Source organism: Cyprinodon tularosa, unplaced genomic scaffold (assembly GCF_016077235.1).
Source record: "Cyprinodon tularosa strain WSP-4 unplaced genomic scaffold, ASM1607723v1 ctg158, whole genome shotgun sequence".
Classification (NCBI taxonomy): domain Eukaryota; kingdom Metazoa; phylum Chordata; class Actinopteri; order Cyprinodontiformes; family Cyprinodontidae; genus Cyprinodon; species Cyprinodon tularosa.
Window position 1 is genome coordinate 836663 of NW_024038416.1, and position 22208 is coordinate 858870.

The 22208-nt window shown below is 38.5% G+C and overlaps 1 protein-coding gene across 10 annotated transcripts in view; it reads right to left on the reverse strand.

Moving 5' to 3' along the window:
* Positions 1-22208, reverse strand: part of LOC119780259 (dedicator of cytokinesis protein 9-like) — a 107814-nt gene that overhangs the window by 62482 nt on the left and 23124 nt on the right. For 4 of the 10 annotated variants that reach the window (XM_038280237.1, XM_038280238.1, XM_038280232.1 and 1 more), the window contains exons 1-2: positions 10071-10324; positions 5637-5753 (exon numbers count right to left, since the gene is read on the reverse strand). In XM_038280237.1, coding sequence (XP_038136165.1) covers positions 5637-5753; positions 10071-10178 — 225 coding nt within the window. In that variant the 5' untranslated portion in view covers positions 10179-10324. Of the gene's footprint in view, positions 1-5636; positions 5754-10070; positions 10325-15375; positions 15629-22208 lie in introns of those variants that run through there. The other 6 variants (XM_038280239.1, XM_038280240.1, XM_038280236.1 and 3 more) reach the window with 3 other exon arrangements.

The window sequence follows — 22208 nt, forward strand, 5'->3', positions numbered from 1 at the left end:
AATCCAAAACAGGGGACAAAGTAAGCATTCTACGGTGAAATACTTTATTCGATTTAAAGCAGTTTGCACCACAAGTGAGTTATATACAATCTGCAATTGTCATTGTTTATTTATCTGTCCATGGTGGGTTCCAAACTAGTCAGCGCATGCATGCATATTGATTTCAAGCAATTTCAGCCATACTGCACATGAGCCCTGGTTTGCCCAAAGAAAAATATTTAATTTTTTCTGTTTGCATAACAACCTAGACTAGACGTTATAAAACCACTCTTGAAATTGGTTTTAGAAGAGTAGAAACAAACCTTAACTTGAACTAACACATACTTTTGAAATACTTATGTAAATAAAAAATAAATTAGGCTCTTTTTTTTTGCCTTATTACAGAAGCCGAGAGCAAAAAAAAACCTTCTCAATATTAATGTTTTAAACAGAGTAGAGTAATAAGTAATAATTTTAATATTGAAAAAAATATTCAATTTAAATTTCCCAACAAAAAGACATTCCACACAAGATAACTGTGCTTTACATATCATGAAAAATAATTAACAAAGGTAACAGAAAAACAGAAAAGGGATTAAAATGAAGAAGAAAATTACTTACAATAAATAAATTCCACATCGTGGAGTGTTATACAGAATCAGAATCAGAAATACTTTAATAATCCCAGAGGGAAATTACTTTTGTTACACGCTCTAGTTACAGTTTTACATGATATATATACACATCCAACTATACAATATAATAAAGATAAAAAATAAGAATAAAAAGAGATAAAATTTATATACACATATAGCTCTTCTGTATATATATCTGTACGTATATCTATGTATATGTAAAAACTAAATCCAAATAAAGTGAAAAGTCCAATTAAAGTGAATAAATCCAAGTAAAGTGATACGTGGCGTGCAAAAATAGTGCATAAATGTTCTAGTTCTATACAGGCCTAGAACTCATCATTTAGACCAAAGCTGTGAAAATTAAAAACCTTCCAGTTATAACATTTAAGGGGAATCGATCATGTGAATGCACTGTCAGTCTGCTGTAGATGAACAGCTTGCAAATGTAAAGGTTTTTTTAAGTTTTCCACTTGGTTGTTTTGTCTGTATGTTATTGCTAAATGTTGATGTAATTTTAATCTGAAAGATTGTGCAATCCACAGATGTAAAACAAATACTGTAATTCATTGCTGCAAAATTATCTAAACAGAGAAAAGTAGTGCAGTTTGTTGACATGAAGCCACTGGGGGAGCTAGGATGTGCAACAATATTCCACAAGAACAGCTTTTGTTACTGCCCAGCTGGCTTTTAGGGTGATACTAAAGAAGTTTTACCTTAATGATCTTTGCAAAGTGCCAACAGTCAGATGGCTCCTTAATTTGTTTTTCATTTCCAAAAATTCAAAAGCCTCCATTCAAAAGCTTAGACTTCCTTCTTTCAGGATCTGTAAAATAACTCAAAGCAGCCCCGAACAGACCTATCACAAATGTAAAAAAAAACAACAGTGCACAACAGAAGACCAACATAGACACGAGGATTGTACAAGCATTGTTGCATAAAAACAGCACTAGATGCTTGATCATATACAGTGGGGAACACAGTACTGAGCTAAAAAGGCTTTCTAAGGACTAAATCAGAAGAATAGCTCTATCAGGCAGTTTCTCTAAATTCATCAATGCTTTAATCAGGAAGCCAGAAGTTTCTCTACATGATTTCAGCAGTTTAATATCCTTCTTAAAACACAAAGTGATTACAGTCCTGCCAGAACAAGAGCCTAGGCCAGTAGAAACAGATGTTAACTTCAATCCCTGCATGTTTTTCTTTCCTCAGTCAGAATCACCTGTCAGACTGACGACACAGTGCTTGTCACACTGGCATGTTATCTCCCCAACAGAAGGCTGAGCAGACAAGCTCAAAGCTTTATTGCTCCTTTACACTCAACCATACTCTTATAACGCCACTATTGCAGTAACAAAAAATTGGTATCTAACCAATTCTTAAAGTGAGCTTAAATGAACAATTTATAGAAGGATAATTTATGGATGGTTTCATTAAAAACTAAATTTGCATCAGATTTGTAATGTTTATTTAGCCTTTGACAATGAACTAGGCAGACAATGTAGCAAATAAATAAACAGAGTATTCTGTATTTTATAAAAAAATGTTTAAATTATTGCAGTTGTAACATAGAATTTACACTGTTCATGACTTAGAGTGAAGAGCAGCATGACGTTGAACAGAAATCTGCATTTTGGACACTTCTAAACCAGATAAACAAATAATGTCCAATAAATAACCTGATATTTTTTTCTTGTTTTTGTTGGGAAGGTATAGCCTACAGTAAATAATGATCACTTCAAACTCTTACAGCTTCTTAACCTGAGGTATGTTTTGCAAAATGTTAGTCTTCCTGAAGAGTAACACAAAGACATTCTCTATAAAATCATGTGCGCAGCAGGAATCCAGAATGACCCGAGGACATACTGTACATCTCATTGTTGCTCTTAGGGAAGAACATCCATTTCCTGAGGTACAACAACTGGGCCAGAATTTCCATTTTGGATTTTCCATCTCATCTGCAGCAGCGTGGAACCTGTGAGAGTTGGAGTCGGGCATGGTGCGGCTCGAGATAACGTTTGCTCTCACACAACATAATGGACAGCATGAGCCAATTAAACAGATGGCCCCTGGCCCCGTAACACACTACAGCGCAGAGATATAAACAAAAGGAAAACTCCACCCAGTACTCACAACACCGTGCTCTCTGGGCTAACGAAAACAGTTCAAATGCACCACAAACGAATCAAGTTGTTAGGTCAACAATAGTTTTATAGTTCATAATATATTTTACTGGAAAAATATCATAAAGGAACACATCCTTTCTAGACACCTTTCCATATTACATTATTATACTTAGCAAGATCCTGATTGATAACAGTGCAGCAGAGCCGCAATGTAAACAAAAACCTTCTAATCTACACACATACAGTAAATTGTTACAGTTTAAACATACATTTTCATCAATAATACCTCAGAGCCAGATGTATTAGTCAATTTAGCCATGGAATGATATGGTGCTATATTGAAACGCTACGATATTTCTCATCAAAATTAGCTGTGTGTCATGAAACCTAATATTGCTGCTGTCAACATGTGATTTCATTTGTTGAAGTCAGGTCGAGCTGTTATTATGAGCCATGGACATGACTGTAATTGCTTTAAGGTTAACACCCTGGATCTATGGAGCTGATGTGTTAAGAGATTTGGCTAAACTGCTCATTACAAAAGCACCAAAGAAGCACTGACAGGTTTGAAAATCAGGCATCCTGGATACTAAGTAGGAAACCCCTCATTGCTGACAAACAAATAATAATAATAATTAGAGCTTTTTTAATCTTGCAATGGAGAAACAAACTTTCTGCATTTAACCCATCCCCTTGAGGAGCGATGGGCCGCCACTGTTTGTGCCCAGGGAACAGTGTGGGGGTTAAAGGTCTTGCTCAGGGACCAAGCCAAGACTTGACTGGAGGTAATCATCTATAGTTAAAAATTTTAATTACATACACTGAACAAATATAAGCTTGATTAAAACCACATTCAACCGATGTAAGATGTTTATCATACATATGAAAACACAAAAAGGACCATGCTTATTTAATCCTTTGGGATTAAATAAGCATACAACCACAAAGTATATATAATCTGTTTTCAGATATACACTATATTGCCAAAAGTATTTGCTCACCCATCCAAATTATTGGAATCAGGTGTTCCAATCACTTCCATGGCCACAGGTGTATAAATTCAAGCACCTAGGCATGCAGACTGTTTTTACAAACATTTGTGAAAGAATGGGTCGCTCTCAGGAGCTCAGTGAATCCCAGCGTGGAACTGTGATAGGATGCCACCTGTGCAACAAATCCAGTCGTGAAATTTCCTCGCTCCTAAATATTCCACAGTCAACTGTCAGCTGTATTATAAGAAAATGGAAGTGTTTGGGAACGACAGCAACTCAGCCACGAAGTGGTAGGCCACGTAAACTGACGGAGCGGGGTCAGCGGATGCTGACGCGCATAGTGCGAAGAGGTCGCCAACTTTCTGCAGAGTCAATCACTACAGACCTCCAAACTTCATGTGGCCTTCAGATTAGCTCAAGAACAGTGCGCAGAGAGCTTCATGGAATGGGTTTCCATGGTCGAGCAGCTGCATCCAAGCCATACATCACCAAGTGCAATGCAAAGCGTCGGATGCGGTGGTGTAAAGCACGCCGCCACTGGACTCTAGAGCAGTGGAGACGCGTTCTCTGGAGTGACGAATCGCGCTTCTCCATCTGGCAATCTGATGGACGGGTCTGGGTTTGGCGGTTGCCAGGAGAACGGTACTTGTCTGACTGCATTGTGCCAAGTGTAAAGTTTGGTGGAGGGGGGATTATGGTGTGGGGTTGTTTTTCAGGAGCTGGGCTTGGCCCCTTAGTTCCAGTGAAAGGAACTCTGAATGCTTCAGCATACCAAGACATTTTGGACAATTCCATGCTCCCAACTTTGTGGGAACAGTTTGGAGCTGGCCCCTTCCTCTTCCAACATGACTGTGCACCAGTGCACAAAGCAAGGTCCATAAAGACATGGATGACAGAGTCTGGTGTGGATGAACTTGACTGGCCTGCACAGAGTCCTGACCTCAACCCGATAGAACACCTTTGGGATGAATTAGAGCGGAGACTGAGAGCCAGGCCTTCTCGTCCAACATCAGTGTGCGACCTCACAAATGCGCTTCTGGAAGAATGGTCAAAAATTCCCATAAACACACTCCTAAACCTTGTGGACAGCCTTCCCAGAAGAGTTGAAGCTGTTCTAGCTGCAAAGGGTGGACCGACGTCATATTGAACCCTATGGATTAGGAACGGGATGTCACTTAAGCTCATATGTGAGTCAAGGCAGGTGAGCAAATACTTTTGGCAATATAGTGTATTTAGATCCTGAGTTGAAATGCTGCTTCTGATTTAAATTGTTCAACAGACAACTTCAAAGTACCTGCAACAAACTGGACCCCTATAGCCTCCACTTGAGCAGCAGAATGTACATGGATACCCAATTGATACGCAAAATGTTTCTATGGCATTAGAAACACCGCAATTTCCTGGTGGATGTAAGCAAACTGGAACTAAAATGTAGTAACTATATTTTTGCCTTAGTGCTGAAAAAGAATACAATGAGAATGTACATTTGGCCAAATACATGAGTTAATGGGTCTTCTTTGGAGGTCAAACTGGGGATGCCTTAGCTGCTATTTAATTCAGTTAAAATTTGAAATCTTAAAGCATATTTGTAACTATATCTGTTTTTTTTATACGAGATGAGATATTTTCTCAGCTACTGGATAAACTTTAATCAATTTTGTCTTAAAATATGCAAAACTTGGGTCTTTTAAACCTGGACTAAATTACAGTAGCAAAATGTATTCTTTAAATCATTATACGGCATTCATTCATGGTCCTCTTTTTTTCACTTGTTAAAGTTTTAGGTCCTGTTAAAATCTGAAATCTAAAAATTCTTTACATATAATTTTCCAACAATGTACCGCATTTTTTTTTTCTTTCTACCCAGAGTCAGCTCAGATGTAATAATCAAACATGAATCCCACCTCAAAGTCTTCCAGGGGGAACTGCAGCATGTCTCGGAGAACATCGCTGAGGATCTGTGTCTTTCTCTGCACCAGCACATTTTCATAATCCAGTGGCTCGATCACTTTGGGTTTAACCTGGAAAACACAATCAATGGAACACTTTGAAAACCTTCAGTAATGAGATGACAAAGATTAATGACCTACATTTGAGACCTCTAGCTGACATCAACAATGATTACACAAGTTATTAACCCACAATGTCCACATAACAGATTGAGGAGTATTTCATGTGTCACCTTGTGGTAACTGGATGCTGCTGAATATGACCATGTGTAAAAAATAAAACTGTTCAACAGTAAAAATATCTCAATAGCTTCAGAGCAGTTTCACATGAAGAAAGCCTCCAACAAGCTTCCCAACATGTGGCACAGTAGTAACAGAAAAATAAAAGGAAATTTTATGTTATTCAGTAGCCTTTTATTTAGAAAATTTAAAGAAATCTCCTTATCCATCCACCCATTTTCCTTATCCCTGCTGGGGTTCCAAGGTGTGCTGGGTTCTATCTTCAGCTGTCTACCACACACACGCACACCTACGGAGAATTTAGAGAATCCAGTTGACCCAACAGTCGTGTTTTTGGACTGTGGGAGGAACCCTGAGTACCCAATGAGAACCAGTGCATGCACAGGGAGATCATGCAAATTCCATCCAGAAAGACCCCGGCCCGGGCTGCAAGGCAGCAGCGCTACCCACTGGTCCACTATGCAGCCTCAAATCTCCTTATCAACCATCCGAATGAAATAAAAAAAAAGCATTTCAACCGAGCCTCTAAAATATCACTGAAGCAGAAATGTTTGCTGTTCATTGTGTGCAGGTTTAACTACTATTTCAGACATTTAATTCATCATACAAAAAAAACTTTTCTGAATTCCAGCTAATCATTTTTGAACAACAATAAAGTGTAATTATAACTCTATTAGCAATATTAATATATATACTCATTCTTTTCAGGAAGAAAAATAGAAATGTGTTCCCACCTTATATTGTCAAACTTCTCCCACTTCTAGTTAAAAATAATTTCATTATGAAGTGATGTCAATGTCTTATAAAGTTTATGTTATTAACATGTTATTAAAATCAGTCTTTATAAAACAGGTTTCAATTCTTAACAATAAACAATGTCCAAGCTGAGTTATACTGTAAATACAAAGAAAAGAATGACAACATGATGCTTTTATTTTGAAGAGCCAGAAGTGTCTTTTAAATTTAGAAGTTCTGTTTATTTTGTCCTGAAACGACCCAAAGTCATTTATTACACTTTTGAGACGGATATTATTACTGTAGAGCTTGAGCTAATATTAACAGATTATTATTAAGCACTAAGAGCTCAAGGTCCATAAACAGTAATACATCATCCTTTAGGTGAACTTTAGTAAGTGGCCTATTTTCTTAGTTGCATTCAATTCAATCCAAGTTTTGGCTAATTCATTCATCAGACAACATGAGATTAAGATTGTTCACAAGGCCTGAGGGTCTGAGTCAAGTCTAGAGTCTTTGTGGCCAAAGTGCAACTCGTCTTCCCTTCTCTTTCTTGTGGGATGGATGATTTATCTTCCAGACATGTCAGTCATGACTACAAATGTGCGGAAAAAAGCAACACCTACTGTGCAACTGGGAGAGGCTTGATGATCTCATAGAAACAATCACTAAAGCTCAGCTTCCACAACCACATTTGATGCAGTTATTTCCCACAAAACATATGAAGCTTCTCTGATTTTTGTGACAACTGTAGATCAGAAAATGTAGCCACACATTTAGCAGAGGGTTATAAATAAACAATAAATCTACAGATTTAAATAAAAAAAAATACTACATCAGACACTTGAAAGCTCTAAAATTCCAGAGGTGATTAGATAGACGATGAGCTTTCAACACTGGCGGCTGATTGGTTGGGATGATAAAACCTAAGAGCTCAAGGAGGCAGCAAAGTGAAAAATGAACAATGACACTTCAGCACACTTCAGGGCAGAGTGACAGCACGGATCACTCATCGCCTCCACATCTGGAACTGATAACCTCTTGCATGACCTCAGAGGAAGAGTCATGGATATCGACAGCATTGAAAAAAAGTGACAGAGCTGACAGAACAGGCACGGTCTGCAATCAGGAGGAACCAGAACAGCCACAATACCTCCGGGTCTCCTATACAAAGCAACTGTCTTTTTACCGTCCAGCATGGATCACGCACAATCTATTCAGATAGTGCAACACCTGAAAAAGTTGGTAGGAATGCAGCCCTAAAATGCACTGAGTTTCACATTGTTTCTCCTTTTAAGAAGGTTTTTTGCAGTTACGCAACAACATGGGGAGAAGGTGACCTGATGGATACTGAGATTTCTGCGTGTAAAACCGGTAACTCGTGTATCTAAAAGATAAGGTGTTGCCTGATCTGTGTCTCACCTATAAATCCCCCATAAGTCTACTGACACAATCAGACAAGGTGTTCTGGGTACAGCAGCTACACAATACCTTGCTTTCTAAACCAAGCAAATGTTTAGGAAAAAAGCCTGACTAATACCACAGAATCAGGGATTTTACTAACACCATATACAAGGTATTTTTATGGCAGGCCTATCTAAAAAGGAAAAGGAATGAAGTATCAACAAGTCTACACATTCCACACCCTGACACCAAGACAAACTATGAGAGCGATAAGCCACTGAACCTTAGTCTGCAGGACTTAAAAACCCAACACCAAGTGTCTCTAAAAGTGAAAGATTTGACACCGTAATAGTTACAATAACCTCTTCCTATCAGTGATTCATACCTGAAGCTGCTCTGTTTTGCTTTTTGTTTTGCTCATTCTGGGTTGAACCACAAATTCTTTTCTCAGTGGATCTAAGTGGTCAACTCAGCACTGAGTAAGACAATGGACATGCATTTGAAGGAGCTTTGTCATCTCTCAACCAAAAGACCTGACCATCATGAGTAGAATAGTTTCAACTTCCTGGCATTCATTTAAACAAACAGAGTATTTCGGGGGTAGATACCATATGGTTGCAGCAGAAAATACCCCCCAAAATGTTGCAGCTTTTGTGTTTCAACACATTGGAGTACAGAACAAAGTATTAAAGAAAAAGGTTTTCTAATGTTTTAACCAAAATCTTTGTGGTGTTTCACAGGGATTTGATGATAGCCGTAACACAAAGTAAGGCATTACCATGAAGTAAAAGGAAAGTAATATACTTCTGTGCACTTGTTTTTCATATGAAGTTAAAAGTAATTTTATTTTACCTATCCAATAATTAAAACATTTCTTTAAGCACTGTTAAATCCATCTCCCGAAAAAGAAACTACGGCACACCTGCAACCTGCAAATACATGGCTGTCCACCTGCCTATGCATGAAGGCAACAAACAAGGCATTATGCAAAGTAGCATCCAAGAGAGGCCCATGGTAACTCTGAAAGACCTGCAGAGGGAAATGTGCACTTTGCAAATCTTGCTTTTCTGGAAAAGTAGGGAGAGGGAAACTAATGTTGAAAGAAGCTAATGACAAGGCGAGGTTGCCACAAGCTATCTGGAGGGGGATATCAAACACTGGGCATCAGTGTTTGATATCCCCCTGAATACCCTACTTCTAGCAGGACAAAACCCCTAAAAGTGCAGCCTAAATCAGAATAGAAAAGTCTAGATCAGAGCACATTAATATGCTTTATTGACCTATTTAAATCCAGACTAAAAGCCAACTACAATTAGACAAATTGACTGTAACAGACATTCTTTATATGACTGAACAGTTTGACCAGAAATATGGAGAAAAAAAAAAAACATCAGGTGGTTTTCAAAATTTGCACTCTTAACTGGGTCAAGAAGATTAAAAAGGAGGGGGGAAAATATATCAAACTCTCCTCCATTTGCTCCCAACATCCAGCAGCTGTTTATCTGAAGCTCCTACTCCTCCCATCACTTACAGCCTGAAACAATGGTGCTGTGTAGTGCCTCTCCACTGGCCGATACAATCAGCCAAGAACTGCTCAAATGACTCTGCGGAGCCCAAATCACTGCACACCTTCATCTCTGGGAGGGAAATTATCACTGTCATCATCTTTGACTTTTGAGCCAAATAAAATCTTTTACAGCCCAATGCAATCTATAAAAATAAACACAGAGCTTCCTTCTATGCGGGTAGTAAAGTGTTGGTGAAAGTTCAGCATATCAGTGAGCTGGTGCTAGCGTTGCAAATTTTAAATGTGACTTGGCAACATTGTGGGTAATGAGAAAGATCGAAAGAATGAGATGCTCACATGACACCTGCCTTATAACTGTTGTTATATCTTACTAGCATTGCATATAGAGAAGAGTTAAGCTGATAAATTAAAGCAAATACTCAGTATACATGTGATATATATCTCTCTCTCTCTATATATATATATATATATGCATAACTTACCACCACCTGTGGCACTGAATCTACTTCCACTTCAGCAGGATTCTTGTATTGCTGTGGGCTCTCAATGACCAGCTCCTTCTTTGGAGCTTTACCAGTTTTTCCTTGCATTGTCAACAGCTCTGATGAGAAATTCCTGTCTTAAATACGCAAAAAAGCGTCTCTGTGAACATATCATTAAAGAAAACAAATCCCTTTTTGTGTCAAGAAAAAAAGTTTGTAGTTCCTCACAGACTGGAGCTCCAGCTCAGCTGAGAGAAGTCTGACTGGAGGCAGTGGACTCACACCCAGCCTGAGGAGACGGCCCCTCCTACACTCATGTGTGCAGCCAGAGGGAGTTAAACACCCTCTCACCCACATAGATATACATACATCTGTCCATAAACAGTTCACCTGCATTTTTACCGAAAAACAAAAGAAAATCCCCAAGTATTACAGCCTGATCATTCAGAGAGTGCCATCAGGAGAAACAAACCAGAAGAAAATGGGACTTTTAGGTTTATTATATCCCCAATCATAGAAATCAACAAATGAAATTTACAGCCTTTTAATACTAAGAACCAAGGGCTGTGGCATTATTAATCCCTTAACATTTTACCCTTGCTCTGCTTCCACTCGGTCATAATAAAAGAAGATAATAGGTCTGAAAGTGGGTCCACCTTCAGGTCCCATTGCTTGTTGATGCAACTGCTCAAGGGGCATTCCAACACAAGTAGCCCCCGTCTAGCCAAGTGAGTAGTGGGCCTGACTTACAGATTCCTCCAGTGGGCCACTGCAGGGGAGGATGTTATCTTTTCACGCCCAAGTTGAGCTTAAAGCAACGGTGGGGGCAAGCTGCTCCACCTTCCCACTGTTATATGCTCCAAAAAGGCCCCAAAGATTCTTTGATGAATAAAAAGGGTATACACTCAAAAGTGCAAACACTTCTTTTTAATAGGTACTAATGCTCTCTCACCATGATCTATCATTTAGTGAATGGAGATAATTTAGATCATTCTAGCTTAAGGGGAAGTTTTTTCTGATTTCATGTCACAGTGAGAAAAAATATATATTTTATTATGTTTATTCAAATATTTGGTTTCATCTGTAAGTGATTTGTTCTTTAATGGCAACTTGCTCTACCCTTTTGTCTGAGGAAAGGAACTGAAGGTAATAAATATAAGCGTAATCAAACTGATTTTCCAGTGCACTTCCTCTCATTCATACCAATTGTTGAGCTAATGAGAGACTAAGACGTCAGTTCGGACTTATGCAACTCATTGGCTTACTCAACAGGGTGTCTAATCCTTTAGGAGTTTTTTTTTGTGTGTTTTCCTGCAATGTGGAGTATTCCTTGGCTTTGGTTTCATTATAACTGGTTGGTTTTTGTGACAAAAACAGGGAGGAGATGCAGATAAATTGTAATCCATGAAGCCACATCATGTGCAATAACTGAATGAGTCTGTAACACACGTTTACCATCGTATTACCACAGTATATTTATTACAGTAAAGATATTACCGCATAACTGCAAGGATGTTTAAACCGTAGATATAAAATCGGCTAATTTTGAACTTCTTCTGGTTTATTTTTGTGCTTAATTAATTCGAAAAATTGAATAACAAAATGCTTAAACTTGTGTATTAGCAAGATATTATCCACAGGGATCAAACTGTGGGATGGGAGTATAGCTGACCTTTTGGGTTACATAACAGGACCTTAGAGCCAGAGCAAAACAGGGTGTAATGTGGAATGTAAGTAAACACACCATCCCACTGTACGCTGCCCCAAGACACACCATCCTCTAGCCTGTTTACAACTTCATCTTCCACACTTTACTGACTCATGAATAAAAAGTAGCTTTTAACTTATGATCCTTTACATTTATACTTTATGTAAACGTGAATTTTTGTGGGACTACGCCAGGTGTTATTGCAAGTAACTTGTGTATTTTATGAAATAATCTTGAATATTTCTGTTTACTATGCATGGAGCCAATCACTGCGACCAAGATTTGGAAAGTGTGCAGATTTACAACAACAAAAAGTTTCCACCATACCTTTTCTACAGTTAAATGTTGTCAGAGATTGAACCTTAGGGGGAAAAAAAGTTTTTCTCTGGTTCTGTGCTACTTATTGATGAAGAAAACTAACCAACACCAGAGTTAAGCAACTAACCTGAGCAGAAAGGCTGAGAGAAGCACATGTAATAGCTTGTTGTGCACATACTGTTACACCACAAAGATGATTCACTGTAAAAAAAAAAATAGGATGTTTGTACATTAAGCCCTTCTACTAAATTCAGCAGATGTTTTTTCTATATTATAAAAAGAAATGTGGTGTACCATAACTTTTATGCCGTGCATATTTGACAAATATGCAAACGTAATAAAATTGTTTAACAATGCACTGACAAAAGCTACAGCCAGCCCAAAACTTCTCCACTCTTCCTTTATGTAACATGACTTTTTACCGCTAATCTCCACAAGCATTTGGTCACCGAGATTCATATAATGCATGAGTATAAAACAGCAGTGAGAATTTCCTTCTCACTGGACAAAAATAATGTACACATTCAGACTGCAAATGCATGCCACATGACATTCAAGAGCCCACCAGATATCAAGGATGCAGATGCTGCAATTCTTATTATGACTACAATGACATGCATTGTGCAGCTATTTAGATGTAGTTATATTTCTTCGTTTCCAGCTTTTCTGTTAATTGACAAAGGTACTTGAATACCATGAGAGTCCTATTATCAAAAAGGCAATGTGAAACTAAAACCATGAAAGCAGCTCACACAATAATTTCAAATGTGTTTAAAAAATAGTCATAGTTATTTAAAGCCACAAGAAACTGAAAGCAAGATCTTTCACATAGTTTTTTTTTATGTATGCTAAAACACTGTGAAAGGTGTTAAATGATGAGAACATTACAGAGCGTCAAGAAACTATTTCAATTTTTTATGCACACCTGTTCTGAATAGTATAATAACATTGGGAATATGAGGGTGAAGTTCAGCCTTCCGATGTGTCAGGACTTGTTATAATACTCTTGCCATGACATCACTTGTCTGTTTTATACTTATTTAAGTCCTGGCGGAATTTAGGGAATAAAATTTCAATCCTATATGAGTTTCCCAGTCAGATAAAATGATTAGATATTAGTGTAATTTTCAAAACATCTGACATACTTGGGTGAGATAAGAGAAATTTATTTTAGGTTTGGCGTCAGATAAAAAAATGTCATTATTGTGTCATTGCTGTAATACTTACAAGCAGTTATGCAGTGACAGCATGTCGGGTAAAAATTTAGCTTTAAAGCTCTGGAAGTTTTTCAATAAGGCAGTAAAACGAAACTATAAATAGGCACCCTGGGTGAAGTAGAACTCTAAAAGGTTGCATTCTGAATAGTGGGACACATAGTGTTGGTGGAGTATGTAATATACAAAAATGTTCTTGCACAGTCTACAGTATTTGGAAAAAAACACAAAGAAGCCTGAATTTAAAATTTGATTTTAATTTTCAAATTATCTGGATTTCTTAATCAGACCAAATTCATACCAGTTTAGACAAAACATCCACCAATGTGCTCGTCTCTATTTTAAATGAAAGATTGAAGATAATCTATTTGAGTCGGGAAAGGGGGTTTTCTTTAAAGTACATCTCTGCCCAGACAAGGATCTTGCTTAACACCAAGATTCCCCTTAATTATTATATGCAGGCAGTGAAAAACTAAAAAATGCCACACGTTCAGAGATATCATGGAAGCTGGATATTTACAAAGAGATATGAACTCCGACTGTAATACAATATAAACAGGAAACTCTAGTGGAGGGCAAACAGCATCTAATCTGTAATCTGTAAATGTTTTCTGCTTGATGTCATGCAAACCTAGCCTGTAATCTTATCGCCTCACCAAGAATCATGTAAACTTGTTCTCATTTGGCATCTCATATTTTAAAGTACATTCCTCATGAGTACATTATAGTTCTTCAATTAAAAATACAGTCATTACGGGTAGATTATGTTTATGAGAAAGATCTCATAGCTTCTGAAGTAATGTCTATGCTCCATATTACAGCATCCAGAGACAGAACAACTGGGTTTAAAAAAAGAATTGACAATACAAGTTTTTATTCTGATAAATGCAAAGAGAGAACAAATATTTTTCCGCAATATTATCTATGATTTAGTCAAGTAATAGTTGTTTTCTAAATTTCTTTTGATGTTGCTTGCAGCAGATTCTCAGCACACATTCAGCTATCGACGCCAAAGGCTGTAAATACTGATAGAGGATTAACTCCTGCTTTCTGGACGATAAGATCCTCGCTGGTCCAAAGGAAGCCATCGTGTCCTTGACCCAATTCCCTGCCATCATCCAGGCTACTGACATTCAGCACTCTACATTCAATCCGATGAGGACCCGATGAGAACAAGACATCGCCACGCACGCAAACACGCACTATCATTTTAAGTCAACACAAACAAGAGGGGAAAGACAAGCTGGTACGGAGCAGCAGAAGCCCCGCCGCCAAGCCTGCCGGCTTCAGGATGAAGAGCAGTGATTGATTTCCAGCAGACACAGAGCTTACTGTCCCCCCCCTCTCAACCTCTCTACTTCTATCCCAGCCTTCAAGTGGCTTTAACTCATGCAGCGCTTAACAGGAGGCAACGCTCAACCATCTTACTGCCCTACTTTTCACACACTTCACTACTGAATGCTTACTCACATGGAAACCAGAATGTTGCAGCCATAACTCTGCAAAATGTGATAGCATAAGTGCTTGGAAATATGCAATCTTATAAGCATTTTCTGCTTTTGCTTCAGCATAGATAGCAAAAAAAAAAAAAAAACACTGAACTCAGCATTGGTGTACTTTTTACTCCCATCCAGGGTTTTGTTCTGTAAAACCCTAAAATATGTTGCTTCATCATAAATGTTGTCTTGTTGTACTTATGTCCACAAAACCTTGCTGTATCAATTAAGTATATGATACTATTTTATGAAAAAAGCTAAATGCTTTTAATGAGTTGCTTTCAAATCATGAACTCAAATTGTCTTTTTTTTCAGTACTACTTTGTTGACTTAAGCAGCAGACATTTTATGATAGTCGTTTTCAAATGTTTTTTTTGTTTGTTTTTCACCTTTTTCATTTAATTCAACAGTTCTAATACATTGGATGGGATTTTTCTGGAAAAAAAAATGCTTCTACTTCAACCATACGTCAACATATGTGTGATATTTTAATTTAAGTCATTTTATTTATGCATTAAAAACTGAGTTTTGATAGTTAAGAAATGCAACTATTTCCAGTGAAGACACACCTTTAGTATTCTAGGTGTTGGTATGATGCGCGACTCTCTCCGACTCAGCGCCCTCTCAGCCTCAGATGGCCCTGGAGGCTCAGCAGCTTCCTTGCAGATGTAGCCGCTGCAGTTCCTTTCCAAGACAGTTCGTAGCCCGTCAAAAACGACAGCGCTGGTGGTGCACCCCATTCCTCCACATCCAAGTTGGCATCATTCAGGAGAGCCCGCTGGTGAGCCAGTTTCCCTCATCTCCCCCTGCTGCACGCTGGTCCATGATGCAGAGTTTTGCTTTTGTTTTTATAAAGGAGGGAAGCCAGTTTCCGGGCAGATGAGTCCAAAAGGATTAAAATTTATGCACTCAGAAAACGGAGGAGTCCCTTTAGGCTGTAATTGTGAGCTGCCCCAGTGTGTGCATGAAGGAATACCTCAGTCAGCAGATGAGATACAGAGAGTGAGTGAGGCAGAGCACAGAGAGTGAGGGATGATGGGGGGAGAGAAGGATGCTGTGAGAGCTCCAATGCTGCACAGTCTAATGCTGAGCTCCGCCGCAGTGTGTGTGCGTGCATCTGTCTCACTCAGTGAGACGCTTCCTTGCTCACTACTGTATTTTACATTTCTTTCCTCTTCTTTAATATTTGTAATTTAGAGCTGATGTATTCATTCCATATTTTCCATATAAAGCTCGAATAATTTGAGTAAAGTGTGAGTAATTGTTAGATATACGATTTAGACCGTATTGCAATGGTTCATATCCAGAGGGAACGTCTGATCCACGGTCAGGCAAACAGCAATATGGCTGAATGCTTATTTAGTTCAAGCTGGGGGAGAAACGCAGTGCAACAAAAAAAGAATCATAATGAATCACATACATTTATAATGCTTCATTCTGCAACCAACATTTTAAAAGCATACATTTTTTTATTAGATCAGACAAAAAAATAAGTACAAAACTAAGGGCTCTGAAACTAAGTTCTGGTAGATATCCAGCTCAATCTTAACAGAAATCTGTGTTTCCAAAACAAGACCAGGACATGGGAGGATTTTAAGCTTGCAGGCCAAGACATCAAACAGGGGGTTATTTTTTTTTTTGCAAAGGATTAGCTGCACTTGATCAAAACTGCCTGTTCTGCCAAGCACACAGATATAAGGAGTGGAACAGCAAAACAGAATCATGAGGTTTTGGAAAACCCCAAGATATAATTCACTTGTAAGAACGACCTTTCAGTGAAAAGCCTGTGGACTGTTAATGAGGAATCCAAAAAAATGTTAATCCGCGAAGCTGAAGGAAGCTGGTCAGAGTTAAAAAGAGACATTTCAGATGTGCCACTGAGTGCTTCAGCAGTAACAGCAAGGCTTAAAAAATGACAGAAAGTTTCTTTATTATTTCTATTTCTTTTTTCTGTCCACTATCTGAACTTGCCATTTAAATGTTAGCTTTCATTTCAGTGCAAAAAAAAATTGCTAACAATGCTACCAATGCTAATCAGTCCAAAATGTGTTCAGCTTCTCCAATTTAACTGAGCTTTAAAGTGCAATGTCTCTTAAATCCTTACTTCCCACATTAAAGATTTATAATCTACAATTACATGCTACAGTGAAATTATCTAGAAATTGCATGCTACAATTACAGTAAGCATTACTACCTGACCAAAAATTGTTATTTGCAAAGAAATTGGTGACTTCAAAGAACATCAGCTATTGATTTTTCATTTTATTTCTTATTTGATTTTATTTCTGACAGTCATATTTCTTTCCCAGATGTTTTTCTCAATTTCTTTCTTTTTTTTTGTTCTTTTTCATAATCTATAACCATCTGTGTGTCTGTATTGCCCATTTTCCTTGCTGCGGAATATTATGTTAAAAGCTGTGTGATGCAACTTGTCTGTTGCACATATATGCTCATTAAAAATCAACCACTACTCAAAACAAATTATGAAGTAATTTGTGCATCCTCCACCCTCTTACAAGCCTGAAGCAAAGTTATAGTAGCAAACATTTGGTAGACCTCCTGTGAGACATAAGGTGCTAATTTTGTTAAAAGCTTGTCCCCAAAAAATATATCACAGTTGAGCTGGATATCTAATTCTGTATACAGCATTGATAAATATATAGAGAGGAGAAAGAGATTTCTTGCCAGCTTTTCAGAGTGTGCTTCAGAACGTGTTCTCATATAACTCCAAATCTATCTGTAACAGTCAGTTTGCCAAAATGCATTCAAATATTAATCAAAATAAACTACAAATTACCTTTAGTATTATTTATTTTTTTTTTTAACAACCTTTTGCCTTCAAAATTCACAAAAAAAACCCCAAAAGAAATACATTTTCAACACCACTGTAAATTAATTAGAAATGCCTAGGATACGTAGGAGTTCATTAAATATCAAATTACTATTTTTAAAAAATGGATATTACAAGTAAGTGGGGACTTTATTATTTTAATGCAACATATCTTCCGTCTTTATGGAAATGTAAGGTAGACAAAGTAGTTTAATGGTAGTAAAAGTATTACAGGAAAAAGCATATAATTCTAAAATGTATATCTGCTTACAATTTAAAACCATAAACTGGATCAGGACATATTTTCTATTAAGTTATTCTATAAAAGGGTTTGCGCTTCTAATGATCTAGCCAAGCAGAAAGTAGCTCATGACATCCTGGAAATGGGGTCATGTTCATCATGGTTTGTTTTTCCCCCGACTTTTCCTTCCTTCTTCTGCACACAGACCCTCAATCATCTCCTAACAGAAAGCAACAACTGTCCCAAAAGAAATGAAAAGAAAGGGATTTTCAGCAACAAAACAATTCAAATATTTTACTATTATATATTTTTTTTTTATTAAAATATCTGTGATATTAACACATACATGCAATTTCATCCAAACAAATCATGATTCACAGCGAGTCCTCATCTGGAGAGAGCACTGGGAGCGCATGATGTTGTGCTAAATGTGAGCATGATTCCCCTCATGCTGCTGCTGTGTTAATATTTCAGCACTGCTTGACACAGTGAACTACATATGAAAGCAGGAGGCTGCGAACTGCAGAGGAGAGCTGCTGAGTCTGTGAATGAACAAGCATTCAGCAAAACTCACAGGGGGAAATGAGGGACCTTGATTGTTTAAAGAAAACACATCTTTGATTTAAGCTCATCCCTTCTTTCAAAGTGCAAATCCAGCCTCTTTCCTCTTGTCATTTTAAAACTGATTTGAAGGGTTTACATAGAACAACAAGAAGTAATCTGCTATGAAGCTGAAAAGTCGTAAATCTCCCTTTTGGAAACTGCATAGGCAAACAGAGATTTTTCTTGTTTAATTTAAAAACGATGTACAAAGAAATGAGTCCAAACTACTTGCTAGTGCTGAGCAACATCATGGGTATGAGAAAGACATTTTGTCTGACCACAAGTAAACGTTTAAAGTGACACAGCTGGCAATCATAAATAATCCCGCTCAGGGGCACAGAATTAACATATGCTTGTAAGAACGTGCCTGCAACAATATGTGAGCGTTCAGTGTCTTCATGGGATACTCCCATTCCATTTTCTGCAAAAATAAAACAAAAGCATTCAAATACAAGCCATCATTTTGTTGTTTTCTAGAGGAATAAACTGGGTTACACCCCCATCAAAAAAAAAAAAACAAAATGGTAACATCAGGTTCCATGATTATGGGCTCGTTATGAAGTATTTTCAAGGCCATTTGACTGCTCTTACTTTCACATAGTTATCTAGCCTAACCCATCTCCTGAAACCATGGTAAGATTGAAAGGGATCAAAGGAAGCGATTCTAGCACAACTTCACCATATTTCACAGAGGGTCAAAGATCTGGTGAAATGAAGATTGTAGCAATGCTTAAATCACCAGGAAACTTTGTTAACTGACAAACACGTTCAGGCCAGTTGACTTTATTAAGTCCAATATAGGAATTGTGACTTTTAAAACAACTGCCATCATGCCAAGGTCTGGCTGTACAACCAAGTCAATCTCAAAAGCAGACCGTAAAGTGCTACAAAAAAAAAAAAGTCTCCAACTACTCTAAATATATCATTAAACCTACTGACGGCTTTTGCTACAGTTTAAATGAAAATGTAAGCGGACAATCAAAGAAAGACTGTTCAAGTTAAATTGTCACATGGTGTGTACAATAAGGGAAGTTTTGGGGGTGCTTTGCCACAGCAGGGCTTAACATGGCCAGCAAAGAAACAGTGTATCAGAGAACAAAGGACAAAAATGTGAGACCATCCATCCATCTTCTGACACGCTTTATCCCAAGTGGGGTCATGAGGGGTGCTGGTGCCTATCTCCAGCTGTCTACAGGCGAGAGGCGGGGTACACCCTGGACATGTCGCCAGTCCATTGCAGGGCAACACAGAGACAGACAGGACATACAACCATTCACACACACACCTAAGGAGAATTTAGAGAGGCCACTTAACCTGAAACCAGGCTCACACCGACTCCGGTCTTACCGTTGCGGTGCGGTGGGTGCGGCGCCGCAGTGATTCCAAGTCATTAAAAAGACGTAAACCTCTCTCACCGGCTGCTGAGCTGTCCGGCTGCGGTTACCGAGACACTCCGGCGCTGCAGAAAATTCCGCAAGAAAGCTATCCTTGCGGCGTGCCGGAGCCCTCCGCAACAAGCTCTCGCAAAAATCCTTTATTTGGGCCGTGTTATCGCGTGAAGTTACGTGAACTCAAGTGAACTTCTGTTAAATCTCCTGACCTGTTGCCGGAGCCGCAGAGCCGCACCGCACCGTAGTCAAAAGGGCGGTGTGAGAGGGGGTGTGCGGGAGTTGCGGTCTCCGTCGGCTCGGTAACCGCACCGGAGCCAGTGTGAGCAAGGGGTAACAGTCATGTTTTTGGACTGTGGGAGGAATACCTGGAGTACCTGGAGAGAACCCACGCATGCTCAAGGAGAACAAGCAAACTCCATGCAGAAAGACCCAGGGCCGGGGAATCGAACCTGAAACCTTCTTGCTACAAGGCAGCAGTACTACCCACTGTGCCACTGAGCAGCCCACAAAAATAAAAATAAAAACGTGAAACCATTTTAAAAAAACAAAACCAAAACCCATTCTAGCCAAGACAAAACTCTATAAAAATAAAACATAAAACCGATAAGAAGCAGATTGCTCCAGTTATTTAATTTAAGGGAAGTTAAAGTAGATATCAGGTTATGGGATATCTAAAATGTAGAATTTTCGTAATGTTACGGATCATACAGAGAACCTGATGAGCCAACCAAAGATTGGCGCTGCCATTAGACAGTTTATAAATAGCAGGGGATATGATCGACTTAACAAGAGATGTAGACTGAAAAGGCTGGTGGCAGACTTCAAAAGGTGGATGATGGCTAAACAGGCTGGTGGTAGGCTGGAGAGGCTGGGGATTGGCTTAAAAAGGCAAATGATGTCTGAACAGGTTGAACAGATTGGTGGTAGGCTAAACAGGTTGGTGGTAGGCTAAACAGATTGGTGGTAGGCTAAACAGGGTAGTGGAGGGCTAAAGAGGTTGGTGGTAGGCTGAAACAGGTTGGTGGTAGTCTGAACAGGTTGGTGGAGGGCTGAACAGGCTGGTGGAGGGCTGAACAGGCTGGTGGTAGGCTGAACAGACTGGGGATTGACTTGAAAAGACGGATGATATTTCAACAGGCTGGTGGCAGTTAATGAGTTGGTCACAGGAAGAGAAAGTCCAGGTCATGATCAGAGTTAGAAGCAAATGAGGACCCCACGAGGGCAAGATGAGTACAATCTGCTCCCTTTATTTATCAGAAGCAGAGCAGAGAGTGGCAACCTGCCAGCCCAAAAACAACCACAAATGAGGCAGGCTGTTTGATGTAATATAGTAATTTAATTAGTTAAACCAGACTAAATTTTAGATGTTTATTGAAATAATTCAGATATAAATAAAAAGGATAAGACAATATTAAGTCATCATTTTTCCACAGGACTGTATTTTGCAGTAATTTACTTTTTTAATAGAGAGGCACATTTTTAGTGATTGTTCAAAGGACAGAGATGAACAATTTCCCAAAATGGATGTTACTGTAATGGACTGGCGACCTGTCCAGGGTGTACCCCGCCTCTCGCCCATTGACTGCTGAAGATAGTCACCAGCACCCCTCGTGACCCCACTCGGGACAAGCGTGTAAGAAAATGGATGGATGGATGGATGTTACTGTAACATTAAAATGCTAACTGCAGGTGTTGTGTGAACAGTCAACATGCCTTTGGTTGTCATCTTGGGTTTTACAATAACCAAATATTTAATTTTGTCATTTGTAAATCACTCAGCTTTAGTATAAATTTCTTATTTTTTTTCTCTAGCACTTGTGTAAAGCAGCTCTATTCAGCCGAGTGTGACACACGCTGCCTGACTGTAATCAATACTCAACCTGATTGAATACCCTTAAGTGCACTTTCACACTTGGTGGACATCTTTGCTGTTCATATTTAGTGGCTTAAACTTTCTGCAAGTGCTTGGACTGTAATTTATTATGTAATTTTAAATGAGAAACTTTCCAATTGCAGAGTAACAATTTAGGAGTAGAACTGATGCAAAAAGTACACATACTTAAATGGTGAGGTGGGCAAGCTCTACTGTGCTAAATTACAGGCAGAGTTTTCCACAAAGCTAGATTTTAAATCCCTGTATAGGAAGGTCTGAAAGAAACAGATTACAGACTTTTCTTCTGACTTAATGGACAAATCATCATATACAATTTCAGCTTTCAAGTCATATATGAAGTGAAGGGTTTTGCACCCAGCATTATCTCTTTTATGCAACATGTGGCTACAATATTAAAACAGTGAATTACTGATCTGCACAATATTAAAAGGAAATATTTATAT